At 51.2% G+C, this 26,393-nt stretch overlaps 1 protein-coding gene across 1 annotated transcript in view; it reads right to left on the bottom strand.

Annotated features, from left to right (window-relative positions):
• Positions 1–1,823: 1,823 nt before the first annotated feature.
• The window catches only part of CHMP4B (charged multivesicular body protein 4B), a 40,315-nt gene continuing 15,745 nt past the window's right edge, over positions 1,824–26,393 (bottom strand). The window contains exons 2-5 of the mRNA XM_068149752.1: positions 8,381–8,558; positions 6,717–6,831; positions 5,819–5,945; positions 1,824–2,998 (exon numbers count right to left, since the gene is read on the bottom strand). Of these exons, the coding sequence (XP_068005853.1) occupies positions 2,931–2,998; positions 5,819–5,945; positions 6,717–6,831; positions 8,381–8,558 (488 nt within the window). The 3' untranslated portion in view covers positions 1,824–2,930. The remainder of the gene's footprint in view (positions 2,999–5,818; positions 5,946–6,716; positions 6,832–8,380; positions 8,559–26,393) is intronic.

Below are 26,393 nucleotides of genomic sequence, written 5' to 3'. Positions count from 1 at the left end.
GTGACACACACTCCTCACTGCCTCTCCTTGCTGCTGGGCAGCCCATGCTCGGTTCTGCCTTTAAGGAAAGCACTTGGCTGAAGGAGCAGGGAAGAAAAGCACAGCCCAGGAAGCAGCTGGGCTGCCAGGTGCTGCCTCTGTCACTAGCAGTTTCTGCCTTTCTACAGCAGTCACCTTAAAAGCATGAACAGTGCTCAGGGGATTTCTTTCTCCTCCCCTAGCTACACCTCAACACTTCCTGCTGAGACACTTGGGGGATGCTCAGCCACAGCTCCTGGAATGCTACTGCTGTAGAATGCAACAGTTGTGAGCACACAGCACAACAGCCACAGCTTCTAGGACAAAAAACACAGTCAAGGTTCCAAGCCCTGCCCCTAAAGCTGTTGCTTCCCCTTTTCATTCAGCTTTGATTTCACCTTACTGCAGAGCCTTTGACAGGGGAGAGCAAAAGTGATCACAACAAGCAAACAGCCACAGCAGCCCTCTGGCACTTTGGCTAAGCTAAGGCAGCTAAGCTACAGCCACAGAATCACAGACTGGGGGAGGTTGGAAGGGACCTCTGAAGACCAGCCAGTCCAACCCCCCTGCCAGGGCAGGATCACTCAGAGTAAATCACCCAGGAACACATCCAAGTGGGCTAGGAGTGCCTCCAGAGAAGGAGTCTCCAGAACCTCTCCAGGGCTCCAGCACCCTCACAGCAAAGCTTTAATTTGTGCTCAGATGGAACCTCCTGGGGTCCAGTTTGTGCTCCCTCCTCTTGTCCTGTCACTGGGCACCACTGAAGAGTCTGGCAACATCCTCCTGCCCCCCACCCTTTAGCTTTTGCTGAGCATTGGAAGGAAAAGGAAAGGAACAGATTGGGAAAGACCTTTGAGGATGCTGTTGGCTCTCCTGATACAGAATAAAGAATTAACCAGGTTGGAAAACACCTTTCAGATCATCGAGTCCAACCCATCACCCAACACCATCTGATCAACTAAACCATGGCACCAAGTGCCTCATCCAGCCCCCTCTTGAACAGCTCCAGGGATGGGGACTCTGCCACCTCCCTGGGCAGCACATCCCAATGGCCAATCTCTCTTGCTGGGAAGAACTTCTTCCTAACATCCAGCCTAAACCTCCCCTGGTGCTGTAGGAGATGGTGTTGAAAGCCTTGCTGAAGTCAACAGTAGGCCACTTCCATTGTCCTCCCTTCATCTATCCATCCAGTCAGGCCATTGTCAAAGGTTGTCAGATTGGTCAGCCAGCCAAAATGAGTCGGGCATCACTCACGGAGAAAGAAAAGAGGCCAAACTGAACGTAGAGGCATTGCTCAGACAGAAAGAGGTTGGCCTCTTTTCTTTCTCCATGAGTGACAGAATCACAGAATTGTCAGGGTTGGCAGGGGGGTTGGAACTGGCTGAGCCTTGAGGTCCCTTCCATGGCCAGGGACACCTCACACTACAGCAGGTTGCTCACAGCCACATCCTGCCTGGCTGCAAACACCTCCAGGCAGGAGGCTTCCACCACCTCCCTGGGCAACCTGTGCCAGGCTCTCACCACCCTCATGGGGAACAACTCCTTCCTAACATCCAAGCTGAATCTACCCCTTTCTAGTTTTGCTCCATTCCCCCCAGTCCTATCCCTCCCTGACACCCTCAGAAGTCCCTCCCCAGCTTTCTTGGAGCCCCCTTCAGATCCTGGAAGGCCACAACCAGGCCTCCTCTGCCCTATGACTTTCTGTTGCCCTACGTCCTCCTCCACCAGCCGTGTCCTAGGCCACCAATCCCAGCCAGGTCCCCTCCAAACATCCCAAAGAAAGTGACAAGAGAGCTGCCCAGCGCTGAAAATTAATCAAGATATTTAATACAGTGCAATCCATAGTAGTTCCTTAAGGAAAAGAATTGTGTGCATGTATCTGAATGGGTTATCAATTATCACCAAACAAAAAAAGAAAGAAACAGAAAAAATAAACAACAACCCAAAGCCATCAACACTGTAGTGCTAGGTAGGGGACAAAAAAAAACCCACAAAGTTCAACTCAAATGGAAACCTTCCCTCCCCCTCCCCCTCTCCCTCCCTTCCTTCCTTCCCAGAGGGCTTTGTCTGCCAATCGTCAGCTCACCGACCCCAAACGGGGACAGCGACAACAAAAAGGGCTTGGGGGTGGTGACAAGACACAAAGCTGGCCACACACATCAGGCCAGGGACATAAATAGAACTTGCCAAGAACTGAAAAAACAAAACCAAACAAACAAACCAAAATCAAAACCAACCAAAAAAAATGAACCTTAAAAGCATTCTTGCACCTAAAGACCAGAAGAAGCCCATGGGGGGGGGGGGTGGCTCACGACGGCAAATGCTTCTGACGAGACTCCTAGACACGCTAAAACTGACTTTAAAAGGACAAGAGTGTGGTTGGGTTGGGTTGGGGCTTGCTTCCAGCTTCTTTCAAGTCAAGATGGCCCAAAAAACCCCTGAAGCTGAAGGTCCAGCAGTGGCAGCAGCAGCACACAGTCCAAAAGCTGAAGGGTTGATTCCTTTTAGCAACAACCTTTTGTTTTTGTCGGGGTTTTTATTGCCTCCCTCTCCCCCCACACACACCTCCCAATTCAACCGTATCACCTGCAGGCAAGTTCCTCCCTGCTCCTCCCCCCTCCCCCTCTCGGCTTTATCATCCCTCCCTTTTGGGCAGACCATGCTAATGCAGACAACAGCAATGCAGTTTCCCTCCCCCTCCCCTCTCCCCCACCCCACTGCTTTGGGTTAAAATGAAAGGTAATACATTTTGCTTATGCTTCCTCCTCAACACAAACACATTTGCACCCAGGACAGGTAATCAAAGTCTGTTGTTTTGTCTTGTCTTGTGGTTGGTTGTTGGTTGTGGGTTGGTTGGTTGGGTGGTTGGTTGGTTGGGGTTCTTTTATTTGCCAGCCACTTCTGGTTGTTGGTTACATGGTTCCTGCCCAAGCTTCCAGCTCTTTCATGTCATCATCCTCTTCTTCCTCTTTCTTCTTGGCTGCAAAATAGTCAAAGGAAATGAAGTTGAGAGGGAATCTGGACAGAATCCTGCTTTAGAATCAGAGAATCCAAGACTGATTTGGCTTGGAAGGGACCTTAAGGGTCATCTAAGTCTCAAGCTTCTTGCCATGGGCAGGGACACCCCCCACTAGAGCAGGTTGCTCAAGGCCTTGGAGTCATAGAATCAACAGTGCTGGAAAAGACCTCAGAGATCATCAAGTCCAACCTGCCACCCAACACCTCCTGACAACTAAACCATGGCTCCAAGTGCCACATCCAAGCCCCTCTTGAACACCCCCAGGGATGGTAACTCCACCACCTCCCTGGGCAGCACATCCCAATGGCCAATCTCTCTTGCTGGGAGAAGAGGAGGCTCAGGGGAGACCTTCTTGCTCTCTCCAACTCCCTGAAGGGAGGTTGTAGCCAGGTAGGGGTTGGTCTCTTCTCCCAGGCAGCCAGCACCAGAACAAGAGGACACAGTTTCAAGCTGTGCCAGGGGAGGTTTAGGCTGGAGGTGAGGAAGAAGTTCTTCATAGAAAGAGAGATTGGCCATTGGAATGTGCTGCCCAGGGAGGTGGTGGAGTCCACATCCCTGGAGGTGTTTAGGAAGAGCCTGGATGTGGTACTTGGTGCCATGGTTTAGTTGATCAGATGGTGTTGGGTGATAGGTTGGACTTGATGATCTCAAAGGTCTTTTCCAACCTGGTTAATTCTGTATTCTGTAATCCCTGCTAAACAAACCCAGCTATTGCCTTAATTTCTTCTAACAGCAACTGAGCTGACAGGCAACAGCACAACCAAAAACCTCATTTAGACTAAGTCAGGATCCAGACAGCTGCTGAGATGGGGAAAAGCAGGGAAGCTGAGGCCATTTTCCACTCAATGAATCCAAAGGAGGTAACAAAGTCAGCTCCAGCTCAGAACACACATTACTGACTGCCAAAAGATACATCCAGCCTCTGCCTGCCTTGTTAGGTAAAGCAGTGACCAAGGACAAGGAGCAATGGATGTAAGCTGCAGCACAGGAGGTTCCACCTCAACACGAGGGGGAACTTCTTAACTGCTAGGATCACAGAGCCCTGGAGCAGGCTGCCCAGGGAGGTTGTGGAGTCTCCTTTTCTGGAGCATTTCAAGGCCCATCTGGATGTGTCCCTGTGTGACCTGAGCCAGATTGTATGGGCCTGCTCTGGCGGGGGGGTGGACTGGATGATCTCTTTGGGTTTCTTCCAACCCCTGACATCCTGTGTGCCTGTGATGCAGACTGAAGGAGTTGGGGCTGTTCGGTCTGCAGAAGAGAAGGCTTCCAGGTGACCTCATTGTGGCCTTCCAGGATCTGAAGGGGGCTACAGGAAGGCTGGGGAGGGACTGCTCAGGATCTCAGGGAGTGATAGGACTAGGGGGAATGGAATGAAGCTGGAGGTGGGGAGATTGAGGCCGGAGGTGAGGAGGAAGTTCTTCCCCATGAGAGTGGTGAAGCCCTGCAATGGGTTGTCCAGGGAGGTGGTTGGGGCCCTGTCCCTGGAGGTGTTTAAGCCCAGGCTGGATGAGGCTCTGGCCAGGCTGATGTAGTGTGGGGTGTCCCTGCCCATGGCAGGGGGGTTGGAACTAGATGATCCTTGTGGTCCCTTCCAACCCTGACTGATACTATTGATACTATGATACAAAACAAACAGACAGACAAACACACGCCCCAACTGACACCACAAAGCCCAACACAACCTCCAACCAACACAACAAAGCCCAACCCAACCCCAACCAACACAACAAAGCCCAACACAACCCCAACCAACACAATAAAGCCCAACCCAACCCCAACCAATACACCAAAGCCCAACCCAACCCCAACCAACACACCAAAGCCCAACACAACCCCAACCAACACACCAAAGCCCAACACAACCCCAACCAACACACCAAAGCCCAACACAACCCTAACCAACACAACCCCAGCCAACACACCAAAGCCCAACACAACCCCAACCAACACACCAAAGCCCAACATAACCCCAACCAACACACCAAAGCCCAACACAACCCTAACCAACATAACCCCAACCAACACACCAAAGCCCAACACAACCCCAACCAACACAACAAAGCCCAACACAACCCCAACCAACCCAAACCCTCACCTTTCAGCCACCCACAACTCCCAGGTTTCCCAGCTGCTGCTCTGGGAGGTAGTTTTGGTTAAGCACCAAGCAGGTGGTCACTTCAATCTAATCCTAGAATGCTCTAGGTTGGAAGGGACTTTACAGATCATCTCATCCCTCTGCCACAGGCAGGGATGCCTCTCAACCAGACTCAGCTGCTCAAGGCCTCAGCCAACCTGCTCTCCAATAGCTCCAGCAAGGAGGCATCCACAAGCTCCCTGGGCAACCTATTCCAGGGTTCCACCACCCTCATACTGAAGATGTCCTTCTTAAGCTCCACTCTAACCCTGCTCCCCCTCACTTTGAAACCATTCTCCCTTGTCCTGTCGCTAGACACCTTTATGAAAAGTCCCTCCCCAGTTTTCCTGTAAGATCCCTTCAGGTATTGGAAGGCAGCTCTAAGGTCCCCCTGGAGTCTTCTCTTCTCCAGGCTGAACAACCCCAGCTCCCTCAGCCTGTGCTCATAGCAGAGGTGCTGCAGTCCTCAGGAACAGACAGGTTACCCCCATGGAGGAATGGTGCTGGATGCACTTGAGGTTCATGAGGCCATTTCCAGCAGACCCTCTGCACTGCCTGCAGGTAGATCTCTCCCATCTGAGGAGCTGGCAGCTAAATCACCATCTTTAGAACAATCCCAGATGGCTCTGGTAAGGGTCCACACATACCTGGCTTTGATGGTATTGAAATTGAGGGCACATTTGGTAGTGGTACTGTCTCAGGACCACTTATTTCCAGCAAGTTTTTGTCTAGTTCTTCTTGTTCTAGTTCCTCTAATTCTGCCATGAGTTCATCCTAGGAGAAAAAAAGGGAGAAAAAAAAAAAGGAAGAAAGTTGAGGTCATTTAGCTGGTCACATCATTAAAGCAAGCACCTTAAATACACAGGATCACAGCAAACAGAGCTGAGGAGTCTGATTCTTCATCTGCATTCCTCTACAAGAGAAGGAGGAGGAGGAGGAAAGCTGGGAAGAGAAGAGGGAAGTCCAAACATTTTCAGATCAGGCCATGCAGAGCCTTCTCAGCACAAAGGCAGCTGCTGGTAGCAGTGGTAGGAACAGCTACTAACAGGTTCTAGGAGAGGTTTGATGTCCTAGTACTACATCTAGACACATGCAACACATAGGCCTTGAAAGAAACATCTCCTGTGAGTCCCTGTGCCTGAAGGGATTGAAAAGTTGTGTAGATGTGGTGCTGAGGGACATGGTTTAGAGGTGACCTCGCAGTGCTGGCTTAATGGTTGGATACAGTCATCTTGAAGCTTGAGGAGGGAAGACTTAAGACTGGAGATTAGGGACAAATTCATTCAGTGAGGGTGGGGGAACAGGTTGCCCAGGGAGGTTGTGGATGTCTCCTCCCTGGAGGTGTTCAAGGTGAGGTTAGATGAGGCCTTGAGCAACCTGGGCTGGTGGGAGGTGTCCATGCCCATGGTGGGGAGGCTGGAACAGGATGATCTTTAAGGTCCTTTCCAACCCAAACCATTCTATAAATCTATGAATCTCAGGGCTCTTTTCCAGCCTCAGAGATACTGTGATAGAGAGAGAGAGAAAGGCAAATGTAAAGCTTACCTCATCAAATTCCTCCCCAAAGCCAACTGGCTTTGAGATGGCTGTTGAAATCTCATCTGCCAGCTCTTGCTGATCTGCAATGTCCTGCATTAATTCATCTACTTTATCAATATCCCTGCAAAAGAAAGGAAAGAATTCAATACAGTCAGGCACTTGCCCAGTCAACACTTCAGACTGCTTCCTGGGCTTTGCAGGACTGCCACACCATGGGGACATTCACAAGGTCCTTTCCCAAGGTAGCAGCCTACAGCAAAGAAGGCTCCAGGCAGAACATGCAGTGGCCTGCCAGTACCTGAGGGAGAGGAGGGCAAGGACTTTTTACAAGAGCTTGTGGTGATAGGATGAGAGGCAATGGACTGAAGCTTGAGGAGTGCAAATTTAGACTGGAGATGAGGAAGAAATTCTTGCCAGTGAGGGTGGGGAGACACTGGCACAGGTTGCCCAGGGAGGTTGTGGATGCCCCCTTCCTGGAGGTGCTCAGGGCCAGGTTGGATGAGGCCTTGAGCAGCCTGGGCTGGTGGGAGGTGTCCCTGCCCATGGCAGTGGTGGTTAGAAGTGGATGATCTTGAGGGTCCCCTCTAACCCAAACCATCCTGTGATTCCATGAATCCCTTCCATGCAAGCCTGACTTTCATCCCTCTGGTCTCCACAAAACTCTCCATGGGGTTTTATGTACTTTCCCCTACCAGCCCAGCCCCCAGCACTTCCACCCTGAAGAGCTCCAGCTGAAGAGGCTTTGTTCAGCTTTGCTGGTATGAACACTCCTTTGCTCTCCTCCCTGCTCCAGCACTATTACATCTCCAGTGTTTGCTTTTGGAGCAAGTACAAGGCTCCCAGAATGCAGCTCACCTTTAATTACTGCTACAGACACAAGCTCCACTGCACAGATTGAAGTTTTAACTCTCCCCTTGAGGCTTAACATTCTTGCTGCTGCTAGGTGCAAGCTGTAATTGGTGCACCCTCCCACCTGCTTCAGACTACACTGGAGCTGGTTCTGTGATTCCTTTGGACAAAGGCAGTGCCTCTGAGCCCTTGAAAATGGTGGCAAACTGGGAAAGCATCAATCCCTGCAGGTTTTGTTCAATATTAAAGCATGTCTAGCATTCTAGTTTCACTCAGAGCCTTTCAAAAGAAGATTTGGCCATTGTAGCTCTACTTCTGGTGGTGAAACACCTGGCATTTAGCAGATAATCACATGATAGGCTGAGAGGGTTGAGGTCCAGTCTGGAGAGGAGAAGGCTCTGAGGAGACCCTCTTGTGGCCTTCCAGGATCTGAAGGGGGCTACAGGAAAGCTGGGGAGGGACTTTTGAGGGTGTCAGGGAGGGATAAGACTGGGGAGGGGGGTGGAAAGAAAAGTAGAAATGGGCAGATTGAGATTGGATATTAGGATTTAGATTAGAGGTTAGGAAGAAGTTGTTCCCCATGAGGGTGGTGAGAGCCTGGCACAGGTTGCCCAGGGAGGTGGTGGAAGCCTCCTGCCTGGAGGTGTTTGCAGCCAGGGTGGATGTGGCTGTGAGCAACCTGCTGTAGTGTGAGGTATCCCTGGCCATGGCAGGGGGGTTGGAACTGGCTGATCCATGGAGTCCTTTCCGACCCTGCCAGTTCTGTGACTGTGATGACAAGCTGAAGGTGCTAGAGAGAGGCACAGAAGGGAGTAACTTACATGTTGTCATGAGCAGCTTTCATAGCTTTGGCAGCAAAGCCCATGTTCTTCAGCACTTCAGTGTTGGTGTTGGCATTCTCCAGGGCTTCCCTCTGGAATTCAATTGTGGACAAGGTGCCATCTATCTGTGCCAGCTGCTTCTCATACCTCTTCTTGCGCTTCAGGGCCTGAAGAGCAGCTGAAGAACAAAGCAAAGGGGAAGGTTTGTGAGACTTAAGCCCAAAGCAGCAATCCTCCTTCTGTACCAAGCAAGCTGTGTTCTTTGCTGTCCACTTTCCTGCTGAGAGAAACTGTGCTGCCCAAGCCTTGTGTTTGCCTCCCTCCACAGAACTGTTGAAAGGTGGCCAGATGCCTACTGCCCGTCACCTGCAAGCCAAGGGGCAACTCAAGTGAGTTCAGTGAGTGGCTCAGTCAACCACCACATACTATGCTACACCTAGCTCACCACATACTATGCTACAACAAAGAACAAGCTGTGAGATGAAGGGACATTCAACTGCTGGAGAGGGTCCAGAGGAGGCCACAAAGATAACCAGAGGGCTGGAGAACCTCTCCTATGGGGACAGGCCACAGAAAGGCTCCAGAGAGACCTTAGAGATGCCTTCCAGTACCTGAAGGTGCTAAAGGAAAGCTGGGGAGAGACTCTTGACAAGGGCTTGTAGTATCAAGACAAGGGGTAATGGCTTTGAGCTGGAAGCAGCTAGATTTAGATTAGACATTAGGATGAAATTCTTCCCCAGGAGGGTGGTGAGGTACTGGAACAGGTAGCACAGAGAAGTGGGGGAGGCTCCAGGACTGGAGTGCTCAAGGCCAGGTTGGATGGGGCCTTGAGCAACCTGGTCTAGTGGAAGGGGTCCCTGCCCATGGTGGGATAGGGTTGAAACTAGATGATCTTTAAGGTCCCTTCCAACCCAAACCATCCTATGAGTCTATGTGGTAAGAGTGCTCCTGCAACACAGGCAAAGCAGCTCCTCTCTCAAAAGCAGATTCATCCTGCAGACACCTTGTGTACTCAGATGCCATCTTAGGAAGCTAGACAGCCCTTCAAGATAATATCCTGGTATCCAGAAGCCAAACACCCATCTGCAGTTCTGCAACTGGTTATCAACATGCTGCATGTGAGGGCTTTCAAACCACACTCACCTGTGACAGAACAAACAAGGACTTACTGGAGGTACAGCTGAGGCTGCCAAGCACATGAAGCAGCACAGGTCATAGAATCACAGAATTGTTAGGGTTGGAATGGACCCCAAGGCTCAGCCAGTTCCAACCCCCCTGCCATAGGCAGGGACACCTCACACTACAGCAGGTTGCTCACAGCCACATCCAGCCTGGCTGCAAACACCTCCAGGCAGGAGGCTTCCACCACCTCCCTGGGCAACCTGTGCCAGGCTCTCACCACCCTCATGGGCAACAACTTCTTCCCAACATCCAAGCTGAATCTCCCCATTTCTTGTTTTGCTCCATTCCCCCCAGTCCCATCACTCCCTGACATGCTCAAAAGTCCCTCCCCAGCTTTCCTGTAGCCCCCTGCAGATCCTGGAAGGCCACAATTAGGTCTCCAATGTCCTCTGACTGTCTGATGCCCTACAACTTAAACTGCAGCCAAATTACTCCAGAAAGTCCCTCCCCAGCTTTTTTGTAGGCCCCCTTAAGATCACCTCAACTGCTCCAACAGAAGCCAAAGACCCAAACCAAGCTTCTCCAGTGCCTTTCACTCCACCCAGCAGTAAATCTGCCACTCTCCTGGGGCCAGCCCCACAGCCAGGAGCGGGAACAGGACTGAGCTTTGGTGGAACACAGAGCACAGAGTCTGCTCTGCGGAGTCAAGCACAGCATCCCCAGGAGCATTCCAGCTTTATGCTAGATCATAAAGCCAGGAGCAACACCTCACTGGACTGCCCAGTCTGCTTCATTTTGTGCTAATGGCTTCAGGAAGGATACATAAAGCTGGTTTTTTCACTCTGCAAGATAAAACTGTGCCCAGGCCACGAGTTTATACAGCTGCAGCAGCTGCTGGGGAAGTGTCAGGCCATTCTTTATGGAGGGGTTTGTGCACCACAGAGAACCAGCAGCAAACCAGAGCTTTCCAAAGCATTACACAGCCCCACATAAAGCACTGCCTGCTGCTGCTCCCCACCACAGCCTGCCCTGAGAACAGCTGCACTTCACCTATGCTCCATGCTTAGGATGTTTTAAACCACACTGCTCAGGCACCAAACTATAGCTGAGGAGAATGTAGACATGGAGCTGTTGGAGAGGGTCCAGAGGAGGCCACAATGATCAGAGGGCTAGAGAACCTCCCCTGTGGGGGCAGGTTGAGAGAGTTGGGGCTGTTCAGCCTGGAGAAGAGAAGGCTCCAGGGAGACCTAAGAGCAGTCTTCCAGTACCTGAAGGGGCTCCAGGAGAGCTGGGGAGGGACTTAGACAAGGGCTGGGAGTGCCAGGATGAGGAACAGTGGCTTTGAGCTGGGAGAGGGGAGATTGAGACTGGAGATTAGGAAGAAATTCTTGACAGTGAGGGTGAGGAGACACTGGCACAGGTTGCCCAGGGAGGTTGTGGATGTCCCCTCCCTAGAGGTGTTCAAAGCCAGGCTGGATGAGGCCTTGAGCAACCTGGGCTGGTGGGAGGTGTTGCTGCCCATGGCAGGGAGGCTGGAACTGGATGATCTTGAAGGTCCTTTCCCACCCCAACCATTTCATGGTTCTAAGAATGACACTGGCTATTTTTTCTCAGGAAAAAAACCCTCAGCTTTCAGAATTTGAAGCAAATATGAGAGACAGCAAGGTCCAAATATGTCCTCCAGCACGGCACACATGCAAGGGACAATGTGTGTTTGAAGCCCGAGTGTCACAAAGCTCACCTCTGCCCTTCACAAGGACTGCTATCACATCAGGGAGTCCTCAGGATACACACACCCCATAATTACCCCTTTACTGCTTCCAAGACTGTAATTGCACAAGCAGGCAACATCATTTACAGTGCCCAGTGTTAAACCCTGTGGAACTGCTTCAGCAGGACCTGCAACCCTCTATTAAGCTGAAGGAACTTCTCCAGCCACAGTATCACAGTATAACTTAGGTTGGAAAGGACCTCGAGGATCATCAAGTCCAACCTATCAACACAGACCCCATGCCTAGACCATGGCACCAAGTGCCACATCCAATCCCCTCTTGAACGCCTCCAGGGACGATGACTCCACCACCTCCCTGGGCAGCACATCCCAATGACGAACGACTCGCTCGGTGAAGAACTTCCTCCTCACCTTCAGTCTAAACCTCCCCTGGCACAGCTTGAGACTCTGTCCTCTTGTTCTGGTGCTGCTTGCCTGGGAGAAGAGACCAACCCCTTCCCGGCCACAACCACCCCTCAGGTAGTTGTAGAGGGCAATGAGCCTTCTCTTCTCCAGGCTAAACAATCCCAGCTCCCTCAGCCTCTCCTCAGAGGGCTTGTGTTCAAGGCCTCTCCCCAGCCTTGTTGCCCTTCTCTGGACACCTTCAAGTCTCTCAATGTCCTTCTTAAACTGAGGGGCCCAGAACTGGACACAGGACTCAAGGTGTGGCCTACCCAATGCAGAGTACAGGGGCACAATGACTTCCCTGCTCCTGCTGGCCACTCTGTTCCTAATGCAGACCAGGATGCCCTTGGCCCTCTTGGCCACCTGGGCACACTGCTGGCTCATATTCAGGCAGCTGTCGATCAGCACCCCCAGGTCCCTCTCTGTTTGGGAGCTCTCAGCCACTCTGACCCCAGCCTGTAGCTCTGCCTGGGGTTGCTGTAGCCAAAGTGCAGCCCCTGGCACTTGGACTTGTTGAATGCCATCCTGTTGGACTCTGCCCATCTGTCCAGTCAGACAGAGCCAGCTGAGGACCCAGAACCTGTTGCCCCAGCAATCAGGAGAACACTTCTCTAGCAAGAGCTGACCTATGGTTTCCATCAGGGTGACAATGTTCTTATCTCAGAGGAAGAAGCCACACAAGACACGCTGTGACTGTTTGATGCTATGCCTTTAAGAAAGGGACACCATGGCTGAATGTTTTATAAACAAAGGACAGGTCTAAAGGAATTTCATTGGTGGATTGGTAGAAAGCAACTTTAAGCTCTGAGTCCAGCAGAGACTTTGGGCAGTCTGGCACTTTTCCCTCCTCCTTTCGCAGCTTGCAGCTTCAAGGCTCTCTGCCAGACTGACCTTGGACTGCTAAGCGTGAGGCCTGCAAAACCTACTAACATTTTGCTCTGATTGATAACTGCTTATTTATTAATTATTATTTATATTATTAATTATTAATGTGGAATGTGCTGCCCAGGGAGGTGGTGGAGTCCCCATCCCTGGAGGTGTTCAAGAGGGGATTGGATGTGGCACTTGGTGCCATGGTTTAGTAGTCAGGAGGTGTTGGGTGACAGGTTGGACTGGATGATCTCTGAGGTCTTTTCCAACCTTTTTGATTCTATGATTCTATGCATGCACTGAAAACACCTCTAAAAAGAGCTGCAGACAGCAGAAGTTAGTTGTACTTCATTTGGATTGGAGTAAAGTTTGCAGGTGAATACACAAAGAATTATGCACTGGGGGGGAGAGGGGAAGGGGAGCAGTTCTTTATCTATTATCATGATGGAATTAAAGGCAACACCTTTTAAACTAACTGGGTGACTCCTGCCATCCATCAGGTGACGGTGAGCAGGCTCCCACTGATCTCCTCAGGTAACATTTTGATATATTCATTGCCTTCACCATCAGCTACAAGGGGATGTTGGAGTCAATTTTTGATAAGATAGGATAGGAGGATGATCAGAGGATGAGCAGAGGGCTGGAGCACCTCTCCTGTGAGGACAGACTGAAGGAGTTGGGGCTGTTCAGTCTAGAGAAGAGAAGGCTCCCAGGTGACCTCATTGTGGCCTTCCAGGATCTGAAGGGGGCTACAGGAAGGCTGGGGAGGGACTGCTCAGGATCTCAGGCAGTGATAGGAACAGGAGGAATGGAATGAAGCTGGAGGTGGGGAGATTCAGGCTGGAGGTGAGGAGGAAGTTCTTCCCCATGAGAGTGGTGAAGCCCTGAAATGGGTTGTCCAGGGAGGTAGTTGGGGCCCTGTCCCTGGAGGTGTTTAAGCCCAGGCTGGCTGAGGCTCTGGCCAGGCTGATCTAGTGTGGAGTGTCCCTGCCCATGGCAGGGGGGTTGGGTCCCTTCCAACCCTGACTGGGAGGGATTTTAGGATAGGATAGGATAGGATAGGATAGGATAGGATAGGATAGGATAGGATAGGATAGGATAGGATAGGATAGGATAGGATAGGATAGGATAGGATAGGATAGGATAGGATAGGATAGGATAGGATAGGATAAACCAGGTTGGAAAAGACCTTTGAGATCATCAAGTCCAACCTATCACCCAGCACCATCTAAGCAACTAAACCATGGCACCAAGTGCCTCATCCAGGCTCTTCTGAAACGCCTCTGATCTCTGCAGCTCCTTTTGCCACAGGAAAACAGCTTCAGGACAGGAGGGTGAGAGTAAAACAGCAGCTGAGGCAAGAGCAAGTAGATCAGCACTGACTGCTTTGACTGCTTGAATTTGTAGACACAAATAAAAAGGAGTTTGAAGAACATTTTGCATCCCTTTTAAGAGCTCAGGATCTTTTTAATACCTATGCTCAGACACTGGCACAGGTTGCCCAGGGAGGCTGTGGATGTCCTGTTCAAGGCCAGGCTGGATGAGGCCTTGAGCAACCTGGGCTGGTGGGAGGTGTCCCTGCCCACGGCAGAGGTGTTGGAACTCAATGATCTTGAAGGTCCCTTCCTACCCAAACCCCTCTGTGAATCTAGCAATAAAAAGCAATTTCTTTTCTGCTGGGTTCTGGAGCTTTGTTGGATTGGGTTGGGTTTTGTTTGGCTGAATTCTGGTTTTGTTAGGGTTTTTTTTTTTTGGGGGGGAGTTGTTTGTTGTTTAGGTCGTGTTGGGTTTGCTTTACAGCCTTCAACTGAGATATTCAAAGTGAGGCTTGACAGGATTCTGGGCACCCTGATCCAGTTGAGGATGCCCCTGCTGACTGCAGAGGGGGTTGGACTGGATGTGCCTTGGAGGTCCCTTCCAAGCCAGACGATTCTATGACCATCAGTCTGAATTTCCTCTTTATGTGAATTTCTGTCTCCCCTAGAAACTCCACCTACCATTTGACTGTGATGAATACCAAGCAGCCAGGGGTTTCATTACCATGCCCACCACAGCAGCACTGCTGCTAAGCTGCAACTCCTGTTATGGTTTCAGTCATTACTCCTTCTGACTAACGAACATTGAGGAGGGAAAAGAGTTGAGTCACCCAGCCAGGCTCTCCTCTGTCAGCACTCAATCTGAAAAGCAGGAAGGCTCACACAAATCATTTTGCTTTGCTCTCCAGCAGTGCAATCTATGAATTGAATTGCATGTCTTTTTAAGGCACTTCAACCTGCAGCTAGCAAATCACTGGCAGAGCTGTCTCAGAAGACTGCAGATTCCCCTCACCAGCAGGCAGCAGGCCAATGGTGAAAGAACACTGTTCAGTATTAAGAAGTTGCAGTTTAAGAAGGACATTGAGAGACTTGAAGGTGTCCAGAGAAGGGCAACAAAGCTGGGGAGGGGTCTGGAGCACAGCCCTGTGAGGAGAGGCTGAGGGAGCTGGGGTTGTTTAGCCTGGAGAAGAGGAGGCTCAGGGGAGACCTCATTGCTCTCAACAGCTACCTGAAAGGTGGTTGTAGCCAGGAAGGGGCTGGTCTTTTCTCCCAGGCAAGCAGCACCAGAACAAGGGAACACAGTCTCAAGCTGTGCCAGGGGAAGTTTAGGCTTGAGGTGAGGAGAAAGTTCTTCACTGAGAGAGTCATTTGTCATTGGGATGTGCTGCCCAGGGAGGTGGTAGAGTCCCCATCCCTGGAGGTGTTCAAGAGGGGATTGGATGTGGCACTTGGTGCCATGGTTTAGTCATGAGGTCTGTGGTGACAGGTTGGACTCGATGATCTTTGAGATCTCTTCCAACCTTAGTGACAATGTGATACTGTGAGATTATTATTGTACAAAGATATTATCACACTCAGAGAGGAAGAAGTGGCTGTGAGCTTGAGAGAAATCAGCAGCACTCCTGCAAGTAAATCAACAACTGCTGCAGAGCACCCAAAGCCCTCAGCCCCTGCTGCTTGCCACCCGAATCCCTCGGCTCCTGCCGCTCGCCACCCGAAGCCCTCGGCTGCTCTGGACCCAAAGCCCTCTGAGGCATTGGATGAAGTTACTGCTTAGAAAAGCCCCAGCAAGCTTCTCTCTGTGCTTTAGAATGAGCAATGAACAGGCAGAAATTTGAGTTTAAGATGAATGGTAAGAAGCTGTCGTGGAAGTTTCGACACAAGTTTTGCTTTCACTTGTTTGAGTGGCCAGGCAAATGTGGTGTTTTTTACTGGAAGATCTCCTTTTCTTTGGAGCTTGTGCCCAAGGGGAGCAGGCAGTGCCATTGTGACAGGGCTGTGTGAAAGGTGATAAAGTAATCTTTCTAGGAGGAAAAAAAACCAAACCAGGGTCTCTAGGAACAAAAAAACCCAAAACCAAACCAACCAACCAACCAAACACAGGAAGCCATAATCAGCAAGTCTGACCCCAAATCCTTTTCCAGAGTTTGCTTCCAGTGTTCTTGGTTTGGAGTATGACTTTAAACTGGTAAGAACAATAGTTACATGACTAAAGCTGAAGTTCTGACTTGAATCAACCTTTATCCCCTGAGCAACCTGCTCTAGTTGCAGATGGCCCTGAGGACTGCAGGGGGGTTGGACTAGCCTGGGGAGGAGGAGGCTCAGGGGTGACCTCATTGCCCTCTACAACTACCTGAAAGGTGGTTGTAGCTGAGAAGGGGTTGGTCTCTTCTCCCAGGCAAGCAGCACCAGAACAAGAGGACACAGTCTCAAGCTGCACCAGGGGAGGTTTAGACTTGAGGTGAGGAGAAAGTTCTTCACCGAGCGAGTCGTTTGTCATTGGGATGTGCTGCCCAGGGAGGTGGTGGAGTCCCCATCCCTGGAGGTGTTCCAGAGGGGACTGGATGTGGCACTTGGTGCCATGGTCTAGTCATGGGGTCTGTGTTGATAGGTTGGACTCGATGATCCTCGAGGTCTCTTCCAACCTTAGTTATACTCTGATACTGTGATAGATGACCTCTGAAGGTCCCTCCCAACTGAAACCACTCTCTCTCTCTGTGCTTCTAGACGTGCAGAAGCACTGTTAGGGGTCTGTGGCAATGCCGGCGACGAGCAGCGTGAGCAATCTGGCAGTGCAGGCCTAGAGCCTGACATGGTGGTAGGCCATGCTCAGCATAAGTGCAGAGCCAGCTAGCAGTGGAGCAAAACAGTGCTGTGCCTGCAGCATGTAACTAGAACAGGACACTGGTAGCTATAAACACACAAAGTTATCTTGGGACAACAGGACATGCACCTGCATCAACAACCTCGCATGTCGTTAGTAGTTGGGCCAATAATCTATAACAGTGCCATGTGTGGTCACCCATAGGGAACCTATGAAGCCATGCCAACGAGGCTCTCTGAGTTTATATAAGTTGTAGAAGTTCCCTTGCTATGCACTTCTGCCTTTCCTTTCCCTTCTTCTTCTTTGCTTTACTTTACTGTGCTATACTCGCACTGAAGTCCTACAATACTGGAACAATAAAGGAACAATAATCGATCACATTGGTCAGCTGTATTGACTCCAATACAGGGGTTCTTGTGCATGCAGCAACTGTACTGAATTAATGCTTTTAATCATTAGCAGAAAAGCAAAGATCAACAGATAGAAAAACAAGGAAGAACTTAAGGCTGCTTCCTGTTTGGCAACTCCAAATATTCCGAGCAAAAACACACCTCCTGAGAGAAGCAGGACGACCTCAAGGAGCACTGGGAACAACTGGGAACTCATACCAAGGTCCACATGGTTGGGAAGCCACAGAGTTTGTCCTGACTGGTAGCTCCCAGGGCCCTTCTATGCACAGAACCATGGAATCATTTCAGTTGGGAAAGCCCTCTGAGGTCATCCGGTCCAACCAGCAACCCAACCCCAGCATGGCTATTGAACTAGGTTCTCAAGTGTCATGGCTACACCTCTCTGGAGCATCTCCAGGGATGGAGACTCGACCACCTCCCTGGGCAGCCTCTTCCAATCCCTGACCACTCTTGCAGCAAAGAAATTTCTCCTCATCTCCAGCCTAAATCTCCCTCTGGCACAATTTCAGGTCATTTCCTCTCCTTCTATCACCTGAAACTAGGCAGAAGAGCCCAACAACCACCTCACTGCAACCTCCTAGCAGGAAGCTGTAGAGAGCTCCCCTCAGCCTCCTCTTCTCCAGAGTAAAGAGCTGATTATTAAACTCCTGCTTCTCCAAAAAGCCTGCTGAAAGAATCACACTGGTACTCAAACCAGGCAGGCTTCTCATCCAGAAGATGACACATGGGTTAATAGCTCTGATTACACCAATTGAGGGGAAAAAAACAACTCCATCTCCCATCTAACTCTGCCATCCTCTCTGGCAAATGAGAGCTGGAACAGCAGCAGCACAGACTCCACTGCAAAAGGAGAGCAGCTGGACTGATGTGGGATGAAATGTACTCAGCACTGGTTAGGCCACACCTTGAGTCCTGTGTCCAGTTCTGGGCTCCTCAATTTAAGAAGGACATTGAGAGACTTGAAGGTGTCCAGAGAAGGGCAACAAAGCTGGGGAGGGGTCTGGAGCACAGCCCTGTGAGGAGAGGCTGAGGGAGCTGGGGTTGCTTAGCCTGGAGAAGAGGAGGCTCAGGGGAGACCTTCTTGCTCTCTGCAACTCCCTGAAGGGAGGTTGGAGCCAGGTGGGGGTTTGTCTCTTCTCCCAGGTGACCAGAACAAGAGGACACAGTCTCAAGCTGTGCCAGGGGACGTTTAGGCTGGAGGTGAGGAGAAAGTTCTTCCCAGAAAGAGAGATTGGCCATTGGGATGTGCTGCCCAGGGAGGTGGTGGAGTCCCCATCCCTGGAGGTGTTCAGGAGGGGATTGGATGTGGCACTTGGAGCCATGGTTTAGTTGTCATGAGGTGTTGGGTGACAGGTTGGACTTGATGATCTTGGAGGTCTATTCCAACCTTATTGATTCTATGAAACTGTTCCATAGAAGCCTCCAAAATAACTTCCACCAAGGGTCAGCCTCAACACAACAAGCAGTGCAAGATAGCTGCAGAGGAGCTGCCCAAAGGGAGGTCCTTTGGCAGAGAAGACAGGAAGCAGGAAGCTTTCTCTCTCAGGAGACCAGAGGTTATGAACCCAACCATGGGGGATTGCCTGGCAACGTTCTTTTGTATATTCAGCTATGATTTGCTCCAGGGAAAGTGGCAGCATTATTTTGGCTGCTTCCCATCTTCCTGGTGCTTACCTCAGCAGCAAATCTAATCACCACCAACACATCCTTACTGTCCTTGAAAGGGGATAAACAAAAGGCCCCAGTAGGTGTGACTGGCTGCAGCAGAGTAGCTTAATGCTGGGCAGCAGCTGCTCACTCAGCTCTCCTTCTGTTGAGAATCAGCAAACTGCTGCAAACAGCTCCACAGAACCTCCTAGGAAGTGAAAAGGTAACTTCAAATCATTCACTAAAGAGCCTTCCAATGCTACAAGCAGATAAAAAGCTGGACACAAATCCCCTACCAAACTTCTTTCACATTGTGCAGCTTAGCCTGGAAGAAAGATATTCCTGCTGGCTAGCTCCAGAAACTGTTAACCAGCTGAACCTAAACCCAGTATAAAGCACCCAGACAGTATCTTGCCAGGATCTGCAGCACCAACAAATGCTCACCCAGAAGGGTGAGTCTGGGACATTCTCTCTTTTAGGGTCCTAGATGTTAGATCTTCTCAGAGTACATCCAAACCCGACTCACAGTATGGTGGGGGTTGGAAGGGACCTCTGGAGCTCATCCAGTCTAACCCCCCTGCTAAATCAGGGGCACCCACAGCAGCTTGCCCAGCATCACAACATCCAAATGGGTTTGGAGTCTCTGCAGAGAAGGAGATTCCACAACCTCTCTGGGATGCTTGTTCCAGGGCTCCAGCACCCTCACACCAAACAAGTTTCTCCTCCTGTTCAGATGGAACCTCCTGGGTTCCAGTTTGTGCCCATTGCCTCTTGTCCTGTCACTGGGCACCACGAAAAGAGTCTGGCCCCATCCTCACAGCAGCCTCCTGCACCTTTCTTTCAGGAGGTGCTGTGCTTTTAGCAGGGAGTCATGAGCACAGTTCAGCCCTGGTCCTCCTCTTCTCTTTCTGTGTCTGTTTCCTGAACATCTAATGAAGTTCCCAAACCCTGTCCTCCAAGGAAGACAACTACTCCCAGCTCAGAATGACTAAAACTACCCCAATAAAGCATCCAAACTCACGCAGAGATTACAAGAATGTTTGTGTCCTTTCTGTGTTTAAAACACAAGAATCCCCTTGGGCACAGGGCCCAAACAGTTCTGCTGAGACAGAGATTGGAGAGTGAAAAAATCCTGGTCTGTAAAGACAGACAGGCAACACAGATAAAGAAAATCATCCTGTTCAACAGCAAACAGAGCTGTGATACACTCAACACCCAAACAACACAGCCAGCAGCACTCTCAGACCCTCACCCACGGGGCCTCTGCTCAGCAGCACCCTCAGACCCTCTCCCACTGTGCCTCTGCTCAGCAGCACCCTCAGACCCTCTCCCACTGTGCCTCTGCTCAGCAGCACCCTCAGACCCTCACCCACTGGGCCTCTCCTCAGCAGCACTCTCAGACCCTCACCCACTGTGCCTCTCCTCAGCAGCACCCTCAGACCCTCTCCCACTGTGCCTCTTCTCAGCAGCACCCTCAGACCCTCTCCCACTGTGCCTCTGCTCAGCAGCACCCTCAGACCCTCACCCACTGTGCCTCTGCTCAGCAGCACCCTCAGACGCTCACCCACTGGGCCTCTTCTCAGCAGCACCCTCAGACCCTCACCCACTGTGCCTCTCCTCAGCAGCACCCTCAGACCCTCACCCACTGTGCCTCTTCTCAGCAGCACCCTCAGACCCTCACCCACTGGGCCTCTCCTCAGCAGCACCCTCAGACCCTCACCCACTGTGCCTCTTCTCAGCAGCACCCTCAGACCCTCACCCACTGGGCCTCTCCTCAGCAGCACTCTCAGACCCTCACCCACTGGGCCTCTGCTCAGCAGCACCCTCAGACCCTCTCCCACTGTGCCTCTGCTCAGCAGCACCCTCAGACCCTCTCCCACTGGGCCTCTGCTCAGCAGCTCTCTCAGACCCTCACCCACTGTGCCTCTGCTCAGCAGCACCCTCAGACCCTCTCCCACTGTGCCTCTGCTCAGCAGCACTCTCAGGCCCTCACCCACTGGGCCTCTGCTCAGCAGCACTCTCAGACCCTCACCCACTGGGCCTCTGCTCAGTGCTCTGCCCAGCTGCACCTCAACCTCTGCACCAGGCTCTGTGGATGCTGCTCCTCTAAGCACAACTCAAGAGGAGAGGAGGCCAGGTTTGAATGAGAACACACTCCCCTCTCACACACTCCCTTACTACTGGGCTGGTCATGCCTCAGCCAGTGACCCACACAGGTGTAAGTCACAGATGGCAGCGGAAGCAGAGCCAGCAAGCTCAGAATCCTCCTGCCTGTCTTCATGCACTGGAGGTAGGCAGTCGGAGAGCAAGCAAACCTTCAGCCTTGGAAGTGGGGTGTATTAGAAGGGCTGTGGTTAGCAGGTCAAGAGAGGTTCTGCTTTCCTCCTACTCTGCCCTGGTGAGGCCACATCTGGAATACTGTGTCCATTTCTGGGCCCCTCAGTCCAAGAAGGACCTCAGGGAACTGCTTGAAAGAGTCCAGAGCACAAAGCTGCTGAAGACAGTGGAACATCTCCCTGTGAGGACAGGCTGAGGGAGCTGGGGGCTCTTGAGCTTGGAGCAGAGGAGCCTGAGAGGTGCCCTCATTGCTGGTGATAAAGATGTGCAGGGCAATATCAGGAGGACAGAGCCAGGCTCTGCTCAGGGATGTCCAGTGACAGGACAAGGGGCAGTGGGGGCAAGCTGGAGCAGAGGAGGTGCCATGGGAACAAAAGGAAAAACTTTTTCCCTTTGAGGGTGCTGGAACCTTGGAGCAGGCTGCCCAGAGAGGTTATGGAGTCTCCTTCTCTGGAGACATTCAAACCCTGCCTGGATGTGCTCCTGTGTGACCTGGCCTGAGTGGTCCTGCTCTGGCAGAGGGGTTGGATGTTTTGAGGTCACTTGCACCCTTTAACAGTGTGTGATTCTTCCCTTGGACATTGAGACAACAACCCTCTGGTCAACAGTTTCCTGCAGGACAATCTCTAGAGGAGTCTGGGACAATTTTCATGATTAAAAAGGGGAAAAAAAATGTCAACTTCAGTGAGATTTGAAGCCCCTGTGAGAAATTCAGAAGAGATCCCAATTCCAGAGAAGTAACCAAGGAGTCTGTTCCACCCAGGAGGTGGATGGAGTCCAGGAAACACCAGAGCAGGGAGGCTCATCTAGGCCCTAAGGTTTCAAAGCAAAACATGAAAGCTGATCCAATCTGGAGACACCAAAAAAAACCAATCTGCACCCCTCTTTCACCTGAGAATTGTGGACAGACACAGGAGGAGGCAATGAGTCAGGATTCAATAGAAGCTGAACATTTTAGGATGGGAAAAAAAGGGGGGGAGGGGAATCATAGAATCAACCAGGTTGGAAAAGACCTCAGAGATCATTAAGTCCAAGCTGTCACCCAACACCTCATGACTAACTGAACCATGGCTTCAAGTGCCAAAATAATGCTGCTACTTTCCCTGAGCAAATCACAGCTGAATATACAAAAGAACGTTGCCAGGCAGTCCCCCATGGTTGGGTTGATAATCTCTGGTCTCCTGAGAGAGAAAGCTTTCTGCTTCCTGCCTTCTCTGCCAAAGGACCTCCCTTTGGGCAGCTCCTCTGCAGCTATCTTGCACTGCTTGTTGTGTTGAGGCTGACCCTTGGTGGAAGTTATTTTGGAGGCTCCTGTGGAACAGCTTCATAGAATCAATAAGGTTGGAATAGACCTCCAAGATCATCAAGTCCAATCTGTCACCCAACACCTCCTGACAACTAAGCCATGGCACCAAGTGCCACATCTAATCCCCTCCTGAACACCTCCAGTGATGCTGACTCCACCACCTCCCTGGGCAGCACATCCCAATGGCCAATCTCTCTTTCTGGGAAGAACTTTCTCCTCACCTCCAGCCTAAACTTCTCCTGGCACAGTTTGAGACTGTGTCCTCTTGTTCTGGTGCTGCTTGCCTGGGAGAAGAGACCAACCCCCACCTGGCTACAACCTCCCTTCAGGGAGGTGTAGATAGCAAGAAGGTCTCCCCTGAGCCTCCTCTTCTCCAGGCTAAACACCCCCAGCTCCCTCAGCCTGGGGTTGGGGGGAAAGCTGTTTCTTGGGATCCTCACAAATGCAAACACTCCCTGTGGGGTTACTTCTTGATTCTGTGACTGCTGAAGAGATCTTGTTGAAGAGACTTCCAGGGGAAATCTATAATCCTCCTCTGGATCCCAGCCAGAAATGCATCAGGCTGAGAGGTTCAGCTCTTACAAGAAGTAGCTCTTCTTCAAGTATCTCATGATGTTCTTTCCTTACAGGGAAGAAACCCAAACAACCAAATTCCCCAAACTTAACAATGTTTTGGTGATGAAGGCACATAGCTCTGAAGGTTCTACCCTCAAGTAGCCCATCTGGAGATCATTTGTTCTTGGGCAATGACACCAGTCGGGGGCTGGGCAATGGATTATGTTTTGCAGCTTTGGACAGTGGGATCAAGGCACCCTCAGCAAGTCTGGCAATGACACTAAGCTGTGTGGTGTGGTAAACACACTGGAGGGAAGGGATCCATCCAGAGGGACCTGGACAGGCTGGAGAGGTGAGCCCATCACAACCTCAGGAAGTTCAGCAAAGCCAAGTCCAAGGTCCTGCAGCTGGGTCAGGGCAATGCCAAGCACAGATACTGGCTGAGTGGAGAATGGATGGAGAGCAGTGATGAGGAGAAGGACTTGGGGCTGCTGGGTGATGAGAAGCTCAACATGAGCCAGCACTGAGTGCTGCCAGCCCAGGGCCAGCCATGTCCTGGGCTGAGCCCCAGCAGTGTGGGCAGCAAGGGCAGGCAGGGGATTCTGCCCCTCTGCTTCACATCACCTGCAAGTTAGTTTTGAACTAGCAGGAGGAGCCCTTAAGGAGGATTCACTAACCAGGCCTGAAGCTTAATTTTAGTCAATCAGATGGTGCTGGGTGATAGGTTGGACTCAATGATCTCAAAGCTCTTTTCCAACCTGGTTAATTCTGTTCTATTCATGAGACACCAGCACCCAGCCTCTTTCTCCCTTTCTCTCTGTCTCCAAAGCCAGGGGGGCTGCACACATGCAGGGTTTCCCTTCAGACAGGGCCTGCCAGAGAACAGGAAGAGAGGAAGGATGTGTTGCATCAAACACAGTTGCCAAAACACATCGGGCAGAACCACAGGGGGGTTGTTTGTATTTATGCCACTTTTTCAAGCTGTTTTAAAAGGTGGTTTTGAATCCCCTCATTCCTCCCCAACTGGTCTCTACCTCAGCAATCTGCCTCCCAAACCCTTTGTTAAACACTGGCAGGGTAGAATTACAAACTAGAAGGTTCATCTTCTTTTCAAGTTTAAAGAGAGTAATTATTCTCACATCCCAGCATGGTGGGGGTTGGAAGATCCTCTGGAGATCATCCATTCCAATCCCCATGTTAAAGCAGGGGCAGCCAGGATCACAATGTCCAAACAGGTTTGGAATCTCTCCAGAGGAGACTCCACAAACTCTGCGGGCAGCCTGCTCCAGGGCTCTGCCACCCTCACACCAAAGAAGTTTTCCTCATGTTCAGATGGAACCTCCTGGCTTCCAGTTTGTGCCCTGCTGCCCCTTTGTCCTGTCACTGGGCAGCACTGAAAAGAGTTTGGCCCCAACATCTTCCCCCCACTCTTTAGCTCTTGCTGAGCATTGAGCAGATTCCCTCTGGGGCTGCTCTTCTCCAGGCTCAACAGCCCCAGAGCTCTCAGCCTTTCCTCCTCACAGAGCTGCTCCAGGGCCCTCAGCACCTTTGTAGTCCTCTCTTTGCAGCCCCATCACTACCACTGTTCCCATTCCAGGTGGTTAATGCTCAGCTCAGGGCAGAGGAAGGCCTCAGGCCAGCACTGCTGTCAGCACTCCTACACTGAAGCTCTGGTTTATGGTAAAGCACCTGGATCTCAAAGATGCATTTTGCATTGGACCATGGCTTAAAGCAAAGAGAAGGCAGACAAAAGCAGACAAGAAGGTCTGGATAGTGTTTGCTGGCCTCCTGCTTCCTCTGAGTCAGCACCTTATGATGCATGGACACAAACCCAGGTTCATGTTATTTGATTGCAGAGGCACAGATCACTTCTGCCAAACAACAAGCAGGCCTTTAAAACACATTCACAAGCAAGGCATTCGTGTCCAGGACCTTACATATATGGTCACAGGACACAAAATGGTAAAGGAGGTTGGAAAGGACCTCTGAAGATCACAGAGTTCAACCCCCCTGCCAGAGCAGCTCACACAGGAAAGGGCCAGGTGGGCCTTGAAAGTCTCCAGAGATGGAGACTCAACCTCTCTGGGCAGCCTGCTTCAGAGCTCTGCCTCCCTCACAGTAAAGAAGTTCCCAATCATGTTTAGATGAAACTTCCTATGTTCAGGTTTATGTCCATTGCCCCTCATCCTGTCACTGGGGAGCACTGAGCAGAGTCTGGCCCCATCTCAGGAGGGGGAACAGAGCCCTGAAGCAGGCTGCCCAGGGAGGTTGTGGAGTCTCCTTCTCTGAAGACTTTCAAGACCCACCAGAATGTGTTCCTGTGTGCTGAATTCTACGGTCCTCCTCTGGCAGGGGGGTTGAACTTGATGACCTTTGGAGGTCCTTTCCAACCTCTAACATCCTGTGGTCCTGTGATCCCCCTGACACCCACACCTTAGATATTTGTAACCTCACCTTCACCTTATGGTACACAACCCCAAACTCCCTCAGTCTGTCTCCACAGCACAGCAGCTCCAGCCCTCTGCTCATCCTCGTGGCCCTTCTCTGGACACCATCCAGCCCCTCCAGAGCCCTCCTGGAACAGAGGCTCCAGAACTGGACCCAGAGCTCCAGCTGTGGGCTCAGCAGAGTGGAGCAGAGGGGCAGAATCCCCTCCCTGGCACTGCTGGCCACACTTCTCTTGCTGCAGCCCAGGCTCTGCTTGGCTCTCTGGGCTGCAGGTGCTCACTGCTGTCTCCTCTTGAGCTTCTCCTCCCCCAGCACCCCCAAGGCCTTGTCTTCAGGGCTGCTCTCAAGCCAGTACCTGCCCAGCCTGTACTGGTGCTTGGGATTGCCCTGACCCAGATAAAGGCAGGACCTCTGCCTTCAGCCTACACCCAAGCTTCTTGTGTGTTTGCTTTTGGTGCAGGGTGGAGCACAGAAGTGTTCTCTTTCCAGGAAAAGCCTGAATTATACAGCAGGAATTCAGCAGTGGGTTTTGCATCCATTTTCTGTACTGAGTCACCAGTGGAAGAGAAACTTTGACATCAGGGAAGGAAAACCACCAGCTGAGAAACCATCAGCTCCCAGAAGCCAGAGCTGATAGAAAATCCATGAAATACCAGTCTCCTGCTACAGCCTGAGCCTATTTACTGCATATTGGCACAATATTAGTCTTAACACCCATTGTGGTGTCTGTAGATCTGGTGTTGGTTAACCAAAAGGTAAAATACTAGTGGAAGGCAGGAGCAAAACTGCCTTGATTCCCACTGGATCACAGTATCACAGTATGACCAAGGCTGGAAGAGACCTCAAGGATCATTGAGTCCAACCTATCAACACAGACCCCATGACTAGACCATGGCACCAAGTGCCACATCCAATCCCCTCCTGAACACCTCCAGGGATGGGGACTCCACCACCTCCCTGGGCAGCACATCCCAATGGCCAATCTCTCTTTCTGGGAAGAAC

This window comes from Melanerpes formicivorus, unplaced genomic scaffold (genome assembly GCF_026170545.1).
Source record: "Melanerpes formicivorus ecotype bairdi unplaced genomic scaffold, bMelFor1.0.p_v2 SCAF_19, whole genome shotgun sequence".
NCBI lineage: Eukaryota > Metazoa > Chordata > Aves > Piciformes > Picidae > Melanerpes > Melanerpes formicivorus.
This window is presented reverse-complemented; position numbering and strand designations above follow the sequence as displayed.